This window comes from Bubalus bubalis, chromosome 8, assembly GCF_019923935.1.
Source record: "Bubalus bubalis isolate 160015118507 breed Murrah chromosome 8, NDDB_SH_1, whole genome shotgun sequence".
Classification (NCBI taxonomy): Eukaryota; Metazoa; Chordata; class Mammalia; order Artiodactyla; family Bovidae; genus Bubalus; species Bubalus bubalis.
In genome coordinates, this window is record NC_059164.1 from 30,032,853 (window position 1) to 30,054,361 (window position 21,509).

At 38.4% G+C, this 21,509-nt stretch overlaps 1 protein-coding gene across 3 annotated transcripts in view; it reads left to right on the forward strand.

Annotated features, from left to right (window-relative positions):
- Positions 1 to 21,509, forward strand: part of DNAH11 (dynein axonemal heavy chain 11) — a 375,791-nt gene that overhangs the window by 104,882 nt on the left and 249,400 nt on the right. For all 3 annotated transcript variants that reach the window (XM_044946526.2, XM_044946527.2, XR_006552702.2), the window contains exons 29-30: positions 6,526 to 6,675; positions 9,809 to 10,042. In XM_044946526.2, coding sequence (XP_044802461.2) covers positions 6,526 to 6,675; positions 9,809 to 10,042 — 384 coding nt within the window. The remainder of the gene's footprint in view (positions 1 to 6,525; positions 6,676 to 9,808; positions 10,043 to 21,509) is intronic.

A 21,509-nucleotide genomic window follows, 5' to 3' on the forward strand; every position in this document is an offset into this window, starting at 1 on the left:
CTCCATTTTTCTTTCTCAGGATTGCTTTGGCTATTCTGTGTCTTACGTGTTTCCATACAAATTAAAAACAAAAAGTTGTTCTAGTTTTGTGAAAAGTACCATTGGTAAATTGATAGGGATTGCATTGAATCTGTAGATTGCCATGGGTAGTACAGTCATTTTGACAACATTGATTCTTCCAATCCAAGAACATGGTATATCTTTCCATCTGTTTGTGTCATCTTTGATTTCTTTCTTCAGTGTCATATAGTTTTCATAGTAGCGGTCTTTTGCCTCTTTAGGTAGGTTTATTTATAGGTATTTTATTCTTTTTAATGTCGTGATAAAAAAGGGATTGTTACCTTAATTTCTCTTTCTGATATTTTGTTATTAATATATAGGAATACAAGAGATTTCTGTGTATTAATTCTTTTTTTGGCTGCACCATTTGGCTTGCAGGATTTTAGTTCCCCTGCCAGGGTTTGAACCCACACCCTTGGTAGTAAAAGCTGGGAGTCCCCTCTACTGGACCACCACGGGATTCCCTTAATTTTGTATCCTGCACCTTTACTGAATTCGGTGATATATTCTAGTAGTTTTCTGATAGCATCGTTAGGGTTTTCTATGTAGAGTGTCATGTTTTCTGGCAGTTTTACTTGTTTTCCAATTTGGATTCCTTTTATTTGTTTATTTTTTTCTTCTCTGACTGCCATGGCTAGGACTTGCAAAACTATGTGGAATAAAAGTGATGGCAGTAGACACCTATTATTCCTGATCTTAGAGGGGATGCTTTCAGCTTTTCACTGTTGAGAATGATGTTAGCTGTGAGTTTGTTGTATATGGCCTTTATTATGTAATGTCCATTTTTGAGAGGAGGGACTAGTGACTGACATGGGCCATGAGGAGTTTTTTGGGTACAGATACATTCAGTTTCTTAATTGTCTCAGTGTTTACAAGAGTTTTTTTCACTTTGCTAAAATTTAGTAAGCTGTACACACATGATTTTTTTCACTTTTCTCTGTATACACATATTTTAAAAGGTTATTTGAAAACTCAGTTTGTGTTGTCAGCACACTTATATACATTTATATACACATGCTAAAAATGTTTAGGAAGAAATACAGAATCAGCATTGATAATATAGTTATATCCAAGTTATATTAATAAATGCAAAATCAAATGGCAAAATAGTATATATACTATGATTTTAGTTTTGGTGAAAGCAAACCAGGTAATATCTGATACCTAATATTAGCTATAATGGTTTACAAAATTTATTAAAAAAAAACTAATATAATCTTTGCTGGGAAAGAATGAGGGCAAGAGGAGAAGGGTGCAACAGAGAATGAGATGGTTGGATGGCATCACTGACTCAGTGGACACGAGGTTGAGCAAACTCTGGGAGATAATGAAGGATGGGGAAGTCTGGAATGCTACAACTCATGGAGTCACAAAGAGTTGAACATAACTTAGCGACTGAACAACAACAAATATAGTTTTTCTGAATTATATAGTTGCATGTTCACTACTGAAAGTTTGAAAAATATAGAAATATAGAAGATCAGAATGTTATTAGCTTACTCCTTGATGCTATATTTGAGTGATTATGGTGGTTTATTTTTTTTTATGTGTTTGTATAGGTCAGAACATTATATTTAATAAAAATTGAAATATTCTTCTACAACATGATGTTTAATGTCCATAGAAGTTATCATTGTATGAAAGTGCTATAGCTGATTAAACCTATTCCTAAAAGTTTTTTTGCATATTTAGACTTCAAACAATGATAAGTGTCCATGTACTGTATACTGAGTATTATTAAAAATATAAAACACTCCAACAAACTATTCAACATTTTGGCAGACTTAAATTTTTGTACATGTAAAAGTAATAGACTCATTTTTCTCTTGTTCCAGAGGATAATATTCACAATAGATAAGACTGCTTACATTTTGGACGTTATATACTTCTCACAAATACTATCATGAGTATTACCATCATTATGAATAAATGAGTTAATTATTATGTATGTGTGAACTCTGAGGTGTTCACCATGCCAGGAGTGACATTAGAACTTTGTGTCTATTTTACCTCTGTTAATCAGCAGCAGCATCTTTCATAGATGGGCAAATATGCAATGAAATATAAGCAAAAAGCAATGGGGAAAGCTTTGAGAATGTATGATAGCCATACAGAGAAGTTAGTACATAGCAATACATGGAAACTATGCATAGACACATATGTAGAAGCTACATAATTTCATTTTCTTCCCTTTGTTCTCTAGGTGAACATAGAGTAGACTGTTGACCTGATCATTGTATTAGTTTTCATTTTAAATTATAAAATTACTGAGATGAGTAGTTTTTTTTTTACTTTATTTACAGACAGATAAATGAAAGTTCTTGGCAGTTCTCCTTGTGCAGAAATCTTAAAAATATCAATTTCAGTTATCAAGGATTGATTATATAACTCCATTTCCCCCAATAACATGGTTCACATTTCACATACTATGGTGTGTTCACTATGACTGATCTTGAGAAGCACAGACTTAATTGCTGGTTCCTCAGTCCACAAAAATCACCACGTGAATGACAGATGTGCATCTTGACACATGGTCAGTAATGTCACACTTTTCAAAGTCTGTCTGTGGTTGGCCATCACACATTTGCTGTTCACTTCTCACATAGTCAGCAGAGAACATAGTGTGCTGCAAATTTGTCCCCAGAGAAGAACCCACCTGATATTTTATAAAAATACACCAGAGGGATGGTATGGGGAGGGAGGTGGGGGGGAGGGGTCAGGATGGGGAACACGTGTACACCCGTGGCGGATGCATGTTGATGTATGGCAAAACCAATACAATATTGTAAAGTAAAAAAAATAATAATTAAAAAAAGAAAAAAAAATACACCATCAAAAGAGAGAATTAGTGATGAAGTTGGAAGTGTAGCAAAGAAGTAAAAATTGATAATGCTAAAGTGAAATTTGAATCATAAATGTAGTTATGGATGAAAAAGCTGAATGTAGAAATGACATCACCTTTTGAAAGATTCTAGATATGCAGCCAGAGGACTATAGTGAAAATGAATTTATCAAAACAAATGTAAACAGTGGTTGAGATAAAAAGGAGGAAGATGTCCCAAAGGTGGTGATACCAAAAAAAAAGAAAATCCACATTAAAGAAACTCTTAGAAATACCAGGACACAAGGCTTCAAAGGATGAAATGTTGGCAGCTGATCCAGACTTCCAAAGGAACACGAAGCTTACAAAATGCAGAGGAAAGATGCTCATTTGGTATCTTAAGTTATAAGATGAGGAGGAGGAGGCAAGTGCTGTTTGAACTACTCCTGATAAGTTTCCTATAAAGAACTCAAACAATTTTTACTTTTTTAGTATTTTCAGTTAGTGTACTAAATATTTATTTACAGTTTATTTCCCTGTACTTCTGTAACCAAGAGTGAGAGGGATTTTAATATTTTAACAACAAGTTTTCAAGGCCAGAGCACAATTGCATGTTTACCCATTGATTGTGGAGGTTGCACAGTTGTCCTTACAATCCTGCACTACTGTTCTAAGCAGGACCTGCCTGAATACCTACACCCCAAAGGGTGGATGCACCTGATTTACTCTAAGTCAGTGAAACATTTCAGTTTTTGTCACTAACCTTTTAGAAATCTGTTCAAGATATGATCAAATTATTGAATTTCATGACTTGAAATGTTCATATCCATTCTGTTTCTTCTTAGTGAGGTAAAAACAGGGAGGCATCAGTTTTTTTTTTTTTTAATTGTAAAATTAAAGATCTTTCCAAAGACCCAACTAGCCAAAAGGAATTTAAATTTTGTGTTAACAAGTACAAATAAATGGAACTAATTTGAGGGCAACAGCATGCATGTTAGTTAAGAAAATGGTTGTGTTCTCTCAGAAGCTCGAAGTGGAGGGCAGAATAGGAAACTACTTCCAGCATGCCAGGTATAAGTCACAGGAGAACAGCAAGCTGTGGGGTTTGCATGTCCTGGTCACCCACTGAATGACTGCAGGATTAGAAGTTCTTGTGAAACGCTTTCCTGGCCAAAGCAGTGATGTGTGAGGGTGTCTGATAGTTGAGGTCTCATTTATCCTGCAGCTTTGCACCTGAATATTATTTAGGCCCATTATGCAGTAGAAGCCATTAAACATCTGTGCACTTGCTGGCCGCTTCAGCTGTGACAGCGAACTGTGAGATGATTGGAGAGACTGTGTGTAAATGTCCTCTGGGTTATGTGCAGGGATGCGGTAACTGTGATAATCCAAGCAATGATCATCGGCTACCACTCTGTCTACACGGAAAGTGAGAGTCGCAGAAAACTTATCTATTTTCAACTGGGAAGATTCCTTGTTGTGATATTCTTCGATACTAAAACAGCGAATTCAGCAAAAACGTCAAGGCTAAAAGCTTCAGAGATTAAATCACCCTTGAGTTCCTTCCCAATATTGACAGTGGTCTTGTCATGTGGGAAATTTAAGCAGGTTGCCATTGTTCCTAGGAGCTGCTGTTGGGATAGTTATCAAGTCTGGTTACACTGTATTTCAAGAAAATCTCATTACAGAGATGGCTGTAATGCTATGTGCTAGGAAACGTTCTGCGGCTTGAAACCATCTTCTGGTTTTTATTTATTTTTTATTATTTTTATTGAGATGAAATTGAGACAAAACAAAATTGGGCATTTTTAAGTGTATGATTCATTGGCATTTTGTACATTCACAGTGTTGTGCATCTGTTACCTCTGCCTAGTTCCAAATTATTTTATTACCCTGATATAAAGCCCCACACCCATCAAGGAGTCACTACATTCCCTTGCCTGCTCCTCCCGGCCGCCTCCTAACAGCATGACGTTTTCAACAAGCTTCATCCATGTTGTAGCATGCACCAGCGCTTCATTCCTTTCGATGCCTGAGCAGTATTCCATTGCATGGATATGCCCAGTGTGTCTGTCATCCGTCAGTGGACACCTGGGTTAGTTCCACCTTTTGTGAGTAATACTGCTATGAGTATTTTTGTACAGGTATTTTGAGTACTTGTTTTCTGTAGTTTGGGGTATATACCTAGTAATGAAATTTCTGAGTCTTATGGCAAGACTGTGTTAACCTTTTCTTTATTCTTTTTCTAATTTTATGTATTCATTTTTGTGCTGGAACTTCATTGCTGAATGTGGGCTTTCTCTAGCGGAGGCAAGTGGGGGCTTGCTCTCTAGTTGCCGTACATGGGCTGCTCCTTGCGGTGGCTTCTCTTGTGGAGCATGGGCTCAGTCATTGTGGCTCATGGATCCAGTTGCTCTGCAGCCTGTGGGATCTTCCTAGACCAGAAATTGAATCCGTGTCCTCTGCTTTGGTAGACAGCTGCTTAAACACTGGACCACCAGGGAAGTCCCTATGTTAACTTTTTGAGGATTCACCAAACTGTTCTCCTTTGCAGCTTTTAGTTGTGCCACATATAAGGAGGGAATACTTGTTCGCACTCCTGATACTTCTTGTGGTTCACGCTGCCCTTTATTCGGTCTACCCCAGAAGAGGTAGAGTGGCTTGCCTGACTGAGAGCCTGCAGAACACATGTATTCCTCTCCTTTCCTCCTCGCCAGCCCTTTTAGGGGGAGAGGCCGGTCCCAGTCTGTTCTGATACGACCAGATGGAGAAGGCTTACTGGTTCTCATGTTCTATATGGAGGCCAATTGGGCTTTCATCTCTGAACTGACCTCTAGCAGAACAAATGCAGATCTTTGTTTTTTAACTTGGTTTGTTTTATATTTCAAGTAGTCTGGACCTGTGCAGGGTTCAGTGTGTTATATTATTCTTTTGGGAATCCCACAACTTAGGATCTAAAAGGTTATGAGGCCAGAAGAATTTGAACTTTGTAAATGTGGCCTGGACTTGCAGGTTTAAGATCTAACTGCCACTTGTATTTAGCAATGTCAACTTGATGAAGTCACCTAATACTTGACTTTCAATTTCTTTGTCAGTGAAAATGGGAGAATCCCATTCACCCTTCTTATGTAACAAATACGCCATGGGACTCATGTCAGTATCAGAGCAGATGCCCGGTAGCAAACGACCTGACCCAAGGAGAAGGTCTAATTTACATTTTTGTTTCAAATAGTTTAATACCTTTTTTAAATAAGGTTTTTATGGTGTAAGTAAAATACCATGTCTGAATTTTAATAACCTGACCACAAAATTTCCAGCAGAATGATTGCTGTAGGAATATGGTACAGACAGAGAAGTTGGTAAGTCTCCAGCGTTTAAGGAGAAAACACATGACCTACCCGGGTAAGCATTCACCTCCCAACACCTGATGATGTGATCCGAGTGCCTGGCTACTTCTCCACCAAGGTCATTTCAAACTCTGAAATTGAAGAAGTGATTTATATTTGTAAGGGAAAAAAAGCATTTTAAGGCAACTCTGTGACGATATAAGGACAGTTTTGTGAATTCATTTAGCTACCTCTCTAGATTCCCAGAATTCACCTCCAGTAAGAAGTGCTCTTCTCTCTTCCCGTATCTTGTCTTAGGTTACGCACCACCTTTCCAAACTCTTCGACAGCATTGCAGATCTGCAGTTTGAAGATGATCAGGATGTCTCTGCACACAGGGCGGCTGGAATGTATAGCAAAGACAAGGAATACGTCCCATTCCTGGCTGCGTGTGAATGCATAGGCCATGTAAGAGCTGATTATGAGATTCTGTATGCTAGGGGAGGATAGGGGTGTCATTTTTAAAAGTTGAATGGAACCAGAAATTGTTAATTCATGTCAATTGTCAGGCTCTGGTTGGTCTTGTGCTTTGAGATTCCTGTTTACATGTGTCTGGTGTGTCCAAGGAGTCCTCTGCCAGGCTTCCTACTCTGTGCATCAGGCTTCAGCAGCCTGCAGGGGCTCGAAGATGCTAGCAGTTGAGCTGGACAGGAAGGACTGCCACGGACTAAATGAGCAGACCCCAGAATTAGTAGCAAATGCCACCCAGTGACTGAGTCTCCTACAGAGAGAATTGCTTTCAGCCCTGCTTACCATTCAGGGAAGGATTAGGATGAAGCAGAGCCTTGCAGTGAAGCACATTAGAAAGTGGCTCCGGCTCAGGATTCCAAGGCGGATGTTGCAAACGGCTGCTTATAAATAACTTTGGTTGAGTCCGCAAAGCTAATGTCACGTATATCAATTACCGCATGCACAGACAGTTAACATGTTCTCTTCTCTCACAAACACCTCAAATATATTCTTAACAGTTATCTTTAAGAACAGCTCGTTATGATTTATGAAGGAGCTATTGGTGTTTTCAGATGATTTAGAGGAATTGCATCTTTTTATGGTGATGCTTGTATAACTTAAAAATTAATCCACAGAGTAACAGAGAGAGTAGCCTCTATTACAGAACAGTTTAGATTGAGGCAGGGGGTTCTTTAAAGGGCCCTTTGCAGAAATTTAGCAACTCCTTTTTCTACAGGGGTTTTCTCTGTTGCTTTTTAATATTGTACCAGAAAAATCCTGCCAAATGCAGGGAAAGCAGATGGTAGAATACTTTGATTAAAGTGTATATTTGATCTCTTGGGCTCTTGAGGATATTATTACAATGATTAGAAAAAATCACCATAAACTATCTTGACAAAAGTGTGTTGCTGTCTGCCTTTTCCCCAGCAGACTGCTAGCTGACTGGCATAGTGCCTGGAAGGAGGACAGTCCAATTGATAGATGCGGTTATCACTAGCGGAAACCCTTGATATTGGAAGTTTTCACAGTGCTCTAATTTATCCTGTATAAGCAACTTATGCTGGAGACTTTTGGGCATGTACTGCATGTACCCTCTAATTGCCTTTGTTTTATTAAAAGATACTTTTCCTTTAGGCCTTCCCCCCTACCCCACACTTTTATGATTGGTTCCTCCCAATTTTGGCTGTTTGCCTTTTATTTGACAAGGGTTTATTGAATACCTACTATGTACCAGCCAATGGGTTTGGCCTTTGAAGATCCAGAAATTAGTAAGACAGCACCTGTCCTTTGGGACCTCTTGGACTCATTGAAGATATAGATGTTCACATAATTAGTGATAATGGGAAGTGACGGTTCTTGTTACAAAGGGTTGGACAGAAGCTGATGAAAGACTAAGATATGAGAGGGTATCAGGCGAGCACCTCATCAGGCTTAGTTCTAAGCGTACACTGAGCTGAGTTGCTGTTGGTGGCGTAGTCTCTAAACATGGGCTGATGTGTCACTGTGCGTGTATGTTTGGTCTTCCCAGATGGACTGTAGAGTTCTGAAAAACAGGTGGCCTTACTGAGGACGTGGATCCCAGAGCATCTGGGAGATGCTAAAATGATACATGATGTACTTACTAAAGGAGCCTGTTGCTTGGTGACATCGAGTTGTACTGAGTGACGACCGTAGTGCTTAGACCTCCTGCGCTCGGGTGGGAGCAGAGCCCGGCTAGGAGGCCGGGGAGAAGGCTCCTAGGGTATCGGGCCATAGCGAAGGCCGTGCTTCCTTCTTCCCATAGGGAAGGCTGTCAACTCATTGACTACGTATCACTCCTTCCCAGTTCTCCAGAGAAAGAGGTTGTAGGGATGAATACTGCTGCCATCTTCACAGAGGCAGGGAAAGAAATCAATTATATGATTTCAGGATCTCATACAGTCCTTGGAATTTATTTCATATAGGCATTTTTATCACTATGGCCAATTATTTTCAAATGGTATAGGTATCCTTTTGTTATATAACATCATCCCAGGGAGACATATATACAGAAAAATATAACAAAGCATATTTGGATAGAATGGAAAACTGGCTGAAATATATTTGTGGGAACAAAATACACTTTGAATGAATTTTTTTAAGAGTGATTTTCACAAGTCAGCAGTTGTCCTCTTTCTCATCTCTCCTACTGTCTAATTTCTGACAAGTGTGAAGATGAGAGCCAGTAGGCAATATAATTAAGACACTTGCTGAAAACACTGTAAGACTAGGTACTATGGAGATTTTAGGGTAGAATATTCAGTATATTTAACAATCATCAAAAATAAATTTAAAAATCAATTTACTAGACTCACAGACACAGAAAGCAAATTTATGGTTACTGAAGGAGAAAGGAGGCAGAGGGATAAATTAGGAGGTTGGGATTAACAGATACACACTACTATGTTTAAAATAGATAAACAGCAAGGACCTATTATAGCACAGGGAACTATGTTCAATATCTTGTAATAACCTATAATGGCAAAAAATCTGAAAAATAATTCATATACATGTATAACTGAATCACTTTGCTGTGCACCTGAAACTTAACACAGCACTGTATATCAAGTACACTTAAATCCATATCCTGTGATTTTCAAATCTCTAGAATTTTACTTTAACATACTGTCTGTGATGTTTGGTTTCTCAAAACACTGTGTGTTGCCAGACAGGAGCTTGATCTAGAGCCCTCTGGTCTTCACATCTGAAAAATGAAGAATGGAGAACACCTTGTCTGGTTAGGGTGTGGAAATTTATGAGACAGCTGGTCGGTGAAATAAGATGAGCAGTATCCTGGCAGAAGACAGTTTTATGGAGGGAAGACTTCATCTGTCAGTAGTTCACCAGCCCCTTTGAGCTACCTTCTAGTACAGGAGTTTAAAACATTGGGTTGGCCAAAAAGTTCATTTGAGTTTTTCCATAAGGTCTTACAGAAACCCTGACCAAACTTTTGGCCAACCCAATAAATCCACCTGATGCCTTCCCCTCTTTGTAGCCTTCAAGCCTGAGAGAGGATAGCATTATCCCTCTTCCATAGTTAAGCCTGTGTTACTACATTTGTTTGCTTTAAAAGGTGGAAACCTGGCTCCTGCAGCTGGAACGGACCATGCAAGAGACAGTGCGTCATTCCATCACAGAAGCCATCGCGGTCTATGAAGACAAACCCAGGGAACTGTGGATTTTTGATTTCCCGGCTCAAGTTGCACTAACTAGCTCGCAAATCTGGTGGACTACAGATGTAGGAATAGCCTTCAGTAGGCTAGAGGAAGGCTACGAAACGGCCCTAAAGGATTTCCATAAAAAACAGGTATTTTGTAAAGTTCATGATTTTGAGATTTTAAGGGACTTGAAGAGGTAAGCTTGCTTCCTTCCTTCAGTCTTATTTATGAAGTGTTTTATGTGTTAAGGGCATGATGCTGGGAAGATTTTAGCAGTCACTTGTTTACCCATTTTTTAGCTTGGTGGTGGTCTTATTTTTTTCACATTGGTTTAAAAAAATCCATCTTTAAACAACAAGGTCCTAATAGCACAGGGAACTATATTCAATATCCTGAAATAAGCCATAATGGAAAGAATATAAAAAAAGTATTTTATATATATACACACACACACACACACATACACATATATATAACTGAGTCAGGTGGCTGTTCAGCAGAAATTAATGCAGCATTGTAAATCAACTATACATCAATAAAAAATAAAAATCACCCATTCTTATCTATTATCTCTGAAGAATCTAATCTATCACCCACGCCTAGATATGGTACCGATTTCTTTCTTCCTAGGTAAGACTCTCCATCTAGACTGACCACATACTTGGTGCATGGTTTGCTTGACTCAGTAAGATAGAGAATTGTTCAAACAAGACAAATGTTTTCATGTATTTTGTTTTTCTGTTCATTATAAATCACAGGTGAGCAACTTGGAAAAGAGTCTATTTTGAACTCTATTTTATTCACCCTGGTCATCCTGTGACTTCTCCTTAAACTTCCCCTCTTAAGATGTGCTCTTGGCTGTGAAACAATTCAGAGATAGAACCTTTCTCTTGGCTTATAGATTAAGAGAATATGAGGCTTATCTTCTAGGGCCAAGCTGCTTGGTATTTTCCATGTGTCAGCAACATTGGTATCACCAGAGAGCGTGAAAAAATACAAAATCTCAAGGCCTACCCAACACCTACTGTACCAAAGTATGCTTTTTAACAAGATCCCAGAAGATTTGTATGTCGTTGAGTTTGAGAAGCATTGTTGTGTATTTTGGAAAAAGCCGTGCTGATGTGATTGTGCATAAACATTATATATTAGAATAAATATTATTAGTTAATAAAAAGGGAATATTAGACTTTGAAAGATTTATTTTTTAATTTTCTGTTTTATATTGCAGTACAGTTGATTAAGTGTTGTGTTAGTTTCAGGTGTGATTCAGTTACACATATACATGTATCTTTTCTTTTTCAAATTCTTTTCCCATGTAAGTTGTTAAATAATACTGAGCAGAGTTCCCTGTGCTGTGTAGTAGGTTTTTATTGGTTATCTATTTTAAATATAGCAGTGTGTACCTGTCCATCCCAAACTCCCTATCTGTTTAAGTATTAGTTTGTCTACCCTTCTTGTGTTCAGTGGATAAAGTCTGAATCCAGATTTGTTAAATGACTTTCTGAATGTTATAAAATTTGTAAGTATCACAGGTACAGTCCACCAGCTTGAGAATGCTTTCCACTCCTCTGCATTGCTTCTCTTCTTAGCAGTATTTTAACTAGAGTGCCTTAGAAATCACATAGATTCAGATGATGAATACTTGTGTTGATTCAGTTCAGTTCAGTTGCTCAGTCATGTCCGACTCTTTGTGACCCCATGGACTGCAGCACGCCAGGCATCCCTGTTCTTCACTAACACGTGGAGCTTGCTCAAACTCACGTCGATTGAGTTGGTGATGCCATCCAACCATCTCATCCTCTGTCATCCCCTTCTCCTCCTGCCCTCAATCTTTCCCAGCATCAGTGTCGTTTCAAATGAGTCAGTTCTTCGCATCAGGTGGCCAAAGTATTGGAGTTTTAACTCCAACATCAGTCCTTCCAATGAATATTCAGGACTGATTTCCTTTAGGATGGACTGGTTGGATCTCCTTGCAGTCCAAGGGACTCTCAAGAGTCTTCTCTAACACCATGGTTCAAAAGCATCAATTCTTCAGTGCTCAGCTCTCTTTATGGTCCAACTCTCACATCCATACGTGACTACTGGAAAAATTATTCCTTTTAATTTGACTCTTACAATCTTGGGTGTGTGTGTGTGCTCAGTCATGTCCAACTCTACAATGCCATGGACTGTAGCCTGCCAGGCTCCTCTGTCCATGAGATTATCCAGGCAAGAATCCTGGGTTGCTATTTCCTTCTCAATTCATCTTGTGTAGAAACCACCTAACTTATTTATGTTTCTAAAGAAGTTTTTGTATCCTTTACTTTTGGAGAACAGTGTATTCTTGATTTTACATCCTTAGGAAAATGGGGCATGAATTTCTATTTAGTAGGCTTGAAGTTACAGGCTTAGATTGATAGATGTGTCTCTTTATTCCCTAGGACAGTATCTCTGCCATTGTAGTCAATGCCACGTGGATGAGAAAGCTAAGTTTTTTCCCATGGGTAAAAATAACTGAGATAATTAAATTGTAATGAATTCTATTATGCTCATAAAATTAACTTTCTGGTTAGTTGATTTATTGTTATCTATGCTATTATTATAACTGCAGTATTTTTATTATATATTTTAAAATATATATCAGGATACTATAAAATACTTAAATTAATATCCTGTCTTAAATTTCAGGTACGGTTGATCACTCCTCAAATTTCAGTCTTTCAAGAAGTGTATTTCTACTTACTAATATTTTCTCCTCTCTTCATTAAATTCACACTAGACACTGTTGAGTAGCATTCCTTTATGTGGCTATAACCAGAATTGATGCCCTCCTTTCTGTTCTCCTTGCCCCCATTGTTTTTTGTGATAATTAGAGTAATGCTTAAAACAGTCAATGATATTTTATAGATATTTCTTTTTTATATCAACTTTATCATTTTCAGTTTCATGATTTCATTATTATGTATTTATTTTAAAGATGAAAATTCAGATACAGAAAGGAAAAAAGGCAAATACTTTTTTTCTTTTGTGAAAAATTAAATTATTTCAATTTGAGGATAATTACAATATTGTGATGGTCTTTGCCGTACAGCAACATGAATCAACCACGGGTACACATGTGTCCCCCGTCCTGAGCCCCCGCCACCTCCCTCCCCACTCTGTGCCTCTGGGTTGTCCCAGAGCACTGGCTTTGGGTGCTCTGCTTCATGCATTGAACTTACACTGGCCATCTGTTCTACACATGGTAATGTATATGTTTCAGTGCTATTCTCTCAAATCATCGCCTTCTCCCACATAGTCCAAAAGTCTGTTCTTTACATATGTGTCTCTTTTGCTGCCCTGCATATAGGATTGTCACGACCGTCTTTCTACATTCCATATATATGTGTTAATATACAGCATTTGTGTTTCTCTTTCTGTCTTACTTCACTCTGTATAACAGGGTCCAGTTTCACCCACCTCATTAAAACTGACTCTCAAAAATACTCATAGATTCACTTCCCACAGAGAAGCATTGACAACTTTTTGGCATATAGATGTCAGAAGTTTTTCCTTATATCTACTGTTTCTTTGGAGAAGGCAATGGCACCCCACTCCAGCACTCTGGCCTGGGAAATCCCATGGATGGAGGAGCCTGGTGGGCTGCAGTCCATGGGGTCGCTAACAGCCGGACACGACTGAGCGACTTCACTTTCATTTTTTCACTCTCATGCATTGGAGAAGGAAATGGCAACCCACTCCAGTGTTCTTGCTTGGACAATCCCAGGGGCAGGAGAGCCTGGTGGGCTGACATCTATGGGGTCACACAGAGTCGGACATGACTGAAGTGACTTAGCAGCAGCAACTGTTTCTTTCTTTCTGTATAAATGTGTATGTGTTGGTATGTAGCTGTTCCCATGTTGCCATTTCCTTCTCCAGATGATCTTCCCAACCCAGGGATGTGACCTGGGTCACCCACATTACAGGCAGATTCTTTACCATTTGAGCCAGAGGGGAAGCCTGTAACCATAGTTACTTATGTTGATTGTATGTGTATAAATAAGAGAAATGTCTTTTTGTTTTTAACTTCCATGCATTTTGTTACATTTTCCCTTGACACACATAATATCAAATTCACACTAGAAATGGTCAAATAATATTCCTTTATGTGGCTATACCAGGATTGATGCCCTCCCTTCTGCCAAACTCAGGTTGATGTGACAGTCTGACCACTCTTCAGACACTGTTCTAGGCTGTGTGGGTCTGGCTGTGTAGTTCCTGTGCTCCTGATGCTTACATTCTGCCTTTAATAGTTCCTGCCTCTTCCTCCTAAAGACCTTAGAGTGCTTTTCTCCATCTCTACTTCCCCACTTACTTGTTGTTGTCTAATCTTATTTTGTATTAACCCCTGGTTAATTGTGTTGTTATTATTTTAAATCTTACATAGATTTAGCAATATATTTAACGATGACTTTGCTCATTTTTTTAAATGCTGCTGCTTATTTATAAGTCCAGTTCTTCTTTTAAAGTATATCTTGTAGCTCTTTGCCCAGTGATACATAGGGAGTTTTCTGATCCCTTGTCTTTTTAAACTTCTTTCTTGATAGTTTAAGTAGAGAATTCAAAATTGAGAATTATTGTCATTTAGAATTTTTAAAATATGATTCCATTATTTGGGGGCTTTTATGGTTGTAAAGTTTTAGATCAGATTGTTTTTCCTTCATAAATAATCTGACTTAGCAGATTATACAATTTTCTTTTTCTTTTTTTTTTTTTTACAATTTTATTTTTCTTTTTGTGTTTCTGATGTTTTATTTCACTCTTGTGTATTTTGCGTGTGTGTGTGTGTGCTTTTTAAACTTGGTTTGCTGAGGACTGAGTGAGCTTTGTGAATCTTTAGTTACATGTCTGTCTTCAATTTGGGAAAATTCTCTTCCATTTTGCCTTTGATGCCTTGTTTCTGTGGTCTCTGTTTTCTTTCTCTGTAATTTTATCAGCTGTATGTTGAAACGTCTTATGTGATCTTCCTTGCCTTTTAACATTTATTTCATATTTTCAAACTCTCCACCTTTTTGTGTGCAATTTCAATGACTTTTGAAATCTGTCTTCCAGTTCACTAACTTTTTTCCTTTAGTTTATAATGAAGAAAAATAAGTCCAAGGCCAGATTACATAGATTCAAATCTCAGCTTTGCCTTTTATTAGTTGTATGACTCTAAGCAGGTTATTTAACAACTCTATGTATCTCCATTTCATGATCTGTAAAACAGATGATAATGGCATCACAGTATTGTTAGAGGGTTAAATTAGTTAATATCAGTAAAAACCTATTTAAAAGTGCTTGGCGAAATTTAAGTGCTATGTGTTAGCTTTGGCTGATACAATGAAAATAATGATAGCAATAGCAATGTTGTCTAATGTATGCATAATTTAAGGAGTTCTTCAACGATTATCATAAAACTTTTCAAATGTATGAAAGAGTTGAAACAATAGTACAGTAATGTACGGGCCTGCCACCTAGGTTCTACAATCAACATTTTGTTTTGGTTTCTTACTTTCATGCCATATTATGTATGCTTTATCCAACCCTTTCTTATTCCATCAACATACCTTATATTTATGATTCATTTCAAAGGAAGTTGCAGATGTCAGTCATCTTTACCCCTAAGTCCCTTGGACTGCAAGGAGATCAAACCAGTCAATTCTTAAGGAAATCAGTCCTGAATGTTCATTGGAAGGACTGATGCTGAAGATGAAACTGCGGTACTTTGGCCACTTGACGCAAAGAACTGACTCCTTGGAAAAGACCCTGATGCAGGGCAAGATTGAAGGCAGGAGGAGAAGGGGACGACAGAGGATGAGATGGTTGGATGGCATCACCGACTCGATGGACATGAGTTTGAGCAGGCTCCAGGAGTTGGAGATGGACAGGGAAACCTGGCGTGCTGCAGTCCATGAGGTTGCAGAGTCAGACAAGACTGAGTGACTGAACTGAACTGAACCCATTTCATCAGTTTGATTTCAGTTACTATATCTCAGTTTCTCCAAGTTTTTTTTTACTTCTATAAAAATCAGTTTTCTGATGAGTTACCTCTTCATTATGGTTTTTATTTTTCTATCTCATTACTAGTCTTATTTAGATTATTCTACTGATTGTTTTGAGGCCGGTTTTTAAAATTTGAATTTATTTTTTGATACATTCATTTTCTATTAAATTTATTTATCTTTAAATGAAACAATGATGAATATTTTTAATGAGAAAAGGTACAATTCACAAAGAAGATAGACATCATAAACCATTCAACACTTAATGACAAAGAAACAAACATCAGTTCAGTTCAGTTCAGTCGCTCAGTCATGTCCGACTCTTTGCAACCCCATGGACTGCAGCACGCCAGGCCTCCCTGTCCATCACCAACTCCTGCAGCTTGTTCAAACTCATGTGCATCGAGTCGGTGATCCCATCCAGCCATCTCATCCTGTCATCCCCTTTTCCTCCTGCCTTCAATCTTTCCCAGTATCAGGGTCATTTCAAATAAGTCAGCTCTTTGTATCAGGTGGCCAAAGTATTGGAGTTTCAGCTTCAGCATCAGTCCTTCCAATGAATATTCAGGACTGATCTCCTTAGGATGGACTGGTTGGATCTCCTTGCAGTCCAAGGGACTCTCAAGAGTCTTCTCCAACACCGCAGTTTAAAAGCATCAGTTCTTCGGCGCTCAGCTTTCTTTATAGTCCAGCTCTCACAGCCGTACATGACTACTGGAAAAACCATAGCCTTGACTAGATGGACCTTTGTTGGCAAAGTAATGTCTCTGCTTTTTAATATGCTGTCTAGTTTGGTCATAACTTTTCTTCCAAGGAGCAAGTGATTCTTTATTTCATGGCTGCAGTCGCCATCTGCAGTGATTTGGGAGCCCAAGAAAATAAAGTCTGCCACTGTTTCCACTGTTTCTCCATCTGTCTGCCATGAAATGATGGGACCAGATGCCATGATCTTAGTTTTCTGAATGTTGAGTTTTAAGCCAACTCTCCTCTTTCACTTTCATCAAGAGGCTCTTTGGTTCCTCTTCACTTTCTGCCATAAGGGTGCTGTCATCTGCATAGCTGAGGTTATTGATATTTCTCCTGGCAGTCTTGATGCCAGCTCTGCTTCTTCCAGCCCAGCGTTTCCCATGATGTCCTCTGCATATAAGTTAAATAAGCAGGGTGACAGTATATAGGCTTGCTGTGCTCCTTTCCCAAAATTTGGAACCAGTCTGATGTTCCATGTCCAGTTCTAACTGTTGCTTCTTGACCTGCATACAGATTTCTAAGGAGGCAGGTCAGGTCATCTGGTATTCCTATCTGTTTAAGAAACAAACATCCATAAAGCAAAAATCAGAAGAAATATAAGGGAAAAGAAAAATATATATAATCATAGTGAGACATATTAACATTTCTTTAAGAATATTTTATCAAGTGCAAAAAAATAAGAATAGGAGTGTCTGGAATTATGTCATTAATTTAAATATAATAGATTTCTATTTCTATTAATTTATATTAATCTTATATCCTACACAAATATATTAATATTTTGTGTCTCATACATTGTTTTTAGATGTCCATAGGACATTTAGAAAAGCTGGCAAAAAGATAAACATTACTGAATTTCAAAAAGTAGAATTCTTTTTTGTGTGTGATTCAGTTACACATGTACCCATATATTATTTTTGAACTTGTTTTCCATGATAAGTTATTACAATATGTTGACTATAGTTCGCTATGCTATACAGTAAATCTTTTGTACATTTATTTTTAAAGGTTATCTAGGTTTTTTGTTTTGTTTTGTTTTGTTTTTTTCTGAAGGAATTCTGTGTGTCCTACACTGAGCAGATGTCCCTACATGTTTTTTGCCTCCTTTCTTCCGGGTTTCTACAGGTTTTGAGAGTTCTGGATTAATTTTGTGTTTAATCACTCAGTCTGGGATTTCCCAGTCATAGAGGCAGGATCAACTTGGATGCCGTAGCTTCATATGGCAGAGGTGTGAGATTGTGATTTCTTTTGGAGAACTTTTTCCTATTGAAAGCCTATCAAGATGTTTCAAGCTTTCTTCTTGCTTCTCTGAGCTAGTAGGTAGAGTTTTTCTAGAACCTTTTACTGGATTATGTAATACTCTGAGGATCTCAGCTTGATGTCCAACTCCCTACCTTGCTCAGGGAGTGTAAGAGGCAGAGACACAGAAATGTTCTGTGGCCACGTGGGCAATTTAAACTTCAGTGTCAAGTGTTTGAGTCTCTACTCAAACCCTCCTTCAGGCTGCATGACATTAGCCTTGTAACCTCGTTCTGCTGCTCTGGCATAGATGTACATCTTTGGCACTGGGGACTGTCACCTACTCTTCCCCAGCCCTTTCCCCTTCTTCCTTTCCCATCTGTCTCCCCCTCTCTTATACTTGGCTGTGTACTTTGAATGTGGATGTGTGGATTTTATTTAAAAGCCCTCTGTGTTAATAAAGGAATTATTCATTCAGTGTAACCCAATATGTTGCAAGATTGCCTATTGTTGTTATTACTCCTATTTAATACTGGCTGTCTAGGTTGTTTTTATTTTTGGTGCTCATTAATAATAGTGTAATAACCAGCCTTGTGTCTACATACCTGTTGCACATATTTTTTTTCATTTATTTAGGATAAATTTCCAGATGTAAAACTGCTAGCTCAAAGAGCAGAACTTTTTAAACCTTTGAAACATCATGCCAAGTTTACCTTCCCAATACCAGTATGTGAGAATTGTCCATTCCCTCCCTTGCCTTTAGCATTGGGTTGATTCTTTTTATTCTCAGAGCTAAATTATTCATAGTCTAATAGCTTTATGTTATTCAGGTAATAAAATTTTGTGGTTTTTTCTCCTTTAAAATAATTTAAAACTTTTACATTAGATGAGAAGTAGACAAATAGGATGCTTTATTAAGACAGGACTTACATGCTAATTATGAAACACTTCTAGCATGAATTGAAATGTTTGACAGACCAGCCAACAGATGCCTTCAATATAGCATTTCAGCATTGCCCCAAACTTACACACAAGTGAAGCTAACATTTGAATACTGTTAAATGAATCAAGGCAAATTGGAAGTGGTCAAACAAGACATGGCAAGAGTGAATGTCGACATTCTAGGAATCAGCGAACTGAAATGGACTGGAATGGGTGAATTTAACTCAGATGACCATTATATCTACTACTGTGGACAGGAATCCCTCAGAAGAAATGGAATAGCCATTATGGTCAACAAAAGAGTCTGTAATGCAGTACTTGGATGCAATCTCAAAAAAAACAGAATGATCTCTGTTCGTTTCCAAGGCAAACCATTCAATATCACAGTAATCCAAGTCTATGCCCCAACCAGTAACACTGAAGAAGCTGAATTTGAACGGTTCTATGAAGACCTACAAGACCTTTTAGAACTAACACCCAAAAAAGATGTCCATTATAGGGGACTGGAATGCAAAAGTAGGAAGTCAAGAAATACCTGGAGTAACAGGCAAATTTGGCCTTGGAATACAGAATGAAGCAGGGCAAAGACTAATAGAGTTTTGCCAAGAAAATGCACTGGTCATAGCAAACACCCTCTTCCAGCAACACAAGAGAAGACTCTACACATGGACATCACCAGATAGTCAACACCGAAATCAGATTAATTATGTTCTTTGCAGCCAAAGATGGAGAAGCTCTATACAGTCAGCAAAAACAAGACCTGGAGCTGACTGTGGCTCAGATCATGAACTCCTTATTGCCAAATTCAGACTTAAATTGAAGAAAGTGGGGAAAACAACTAGACCATTCAGGTATGACCTAAATCAAATCCCTTATGATTATACAGTGGAAGTGAGAAATAGATTCAAGGGACTAGATCTGATAGATAGAGTGCTTGATGAACTATGGAATGAAGTTCGTGACATTGTACAGGAGACAGGGATCAAGACCATCCCCATGGAAAAGAAATGCAAAAAAGCAAAATGGCTGTCTGGGGAGGCCTTACAAATAGCTGTGAAAAGAATAGAAGCGAAAAGCAAATGAGAAAAGGAAAGATATAAGCATCTGAATGCAGAGTTCGAAAGAATAGCAAGGAGAGATAAGAAAGCCTTCCTCAGCGATCAATGCAAAGAAATAGAGGAAAACAACAGAATGGGAAAGACTAGAGATCTCGTCAAGAAAATTAGAGATACCAAGGGAACATTTCATGCAAAGATGGGCTCGATAAAGGACAGAAATGGTATGGACTTAACAGAAGCAGAAGATACTAAGAAGAGGTGGCAAGAATACACAGAAGAACTGTACAAAAAAGATCTTCACGACCCAGATAATTACGATGATGTGATCACTGACCTAGAGCCAGACATCCTGGAATGTGAAGTCAAGTGGGCCTTAGAAAGCATCACTATGAACAAAGCTAGTGGAGGTGATGGAATTCCAGTTGAGCTCCTTCAAATCCTGAAAGATGATGCTGTGAAAGTGCTGCCCTCAATATGCCAGCAAATTTGGAAAACTCAGCAGTGGCCACAGGACTGGAAAAGGTCTGTTTTCATTCCAATCCCAAAGAAAGGCAATGCCAAAGAATGCTCAAACTACTGCACAACTGCACTCATCTCACATGCTGGTAAATTAATACTCAAAATTCTCCAAGCCAGGCTTCAGCAATACGTGAACCATGAACTTCCAGATGTTCAAGCTGGTTTTAGAAAAGGCAGAGGAACCAGAGATCAAATTGCCAACATCCGCTGGATCATCCAAAAAGCAAGAGAGTTCCAGAAAAACATCTATTTCTGCTTTATTGACTATGCCAAAGCCTTTGACTGTGTGGATCACAATAAACTGTGGAAAATTCTGAAAGAGATGGGAATACCAGACCACCTGATCTGCCTCTTGAGAAATCTGTATGCAGGTCAGGAAGCAACAGTTAGAACTGGACATGGAACAACAGACTGGTTCCACATAGGAAAAGGAGTATGTCAAGGCTGTATATTGTCACCCTGCTTATTTAACTTCTATGCAGAGTACATCATGAGAAACACTGGGCTGGAAGAAGCACAAGCTGGAATCAAGATTGCTGGGAGAAATATCAATAACCTCAGGTATGCAGATGACACCACCCTTATGGCAGAAAGTGAAGAGGAACTCAAAAGCCTCTTGATGAAAGTGAAAATGGAGAGTGATAAAGTTGGCTTCAAGCTCAACATTCAGAAAATGAAGATCATGGCATCCGGTCCCATCACTTCATGGGAAATAGATGGGGAAACAGTGGAAACAGTGTCAGACTTTATTTTTCTGGCTCCAAAATCACTGCAGATGGTGACTGCAGCCATGAAATTAAAAGACACTTACTCCTTGGAAGGAAAGTTATGACCAACCTAGATAGCATATTCAAAAGCAGAGACATTACTTTGCCAACAAAGGTCCGTCTAGTGAAGGCTATGGTTTTTCCTGTGGTCATGTATGGATGTGAGAGTTGAACTGTGAAGAAGGCTGAGCGCCAAAGAAGTGATGCTTTTGAACTGTGGTGTTGGAGAAGACTCTTGAGAGTCCCTTGGACTGCAAGGAGATCCAACCAGTCCATTCTGAAGGAGATCAGCCCTGGGATTTCTTTGGAAGGAATGATGCTAAAGCTGAAACTCCAGTACTT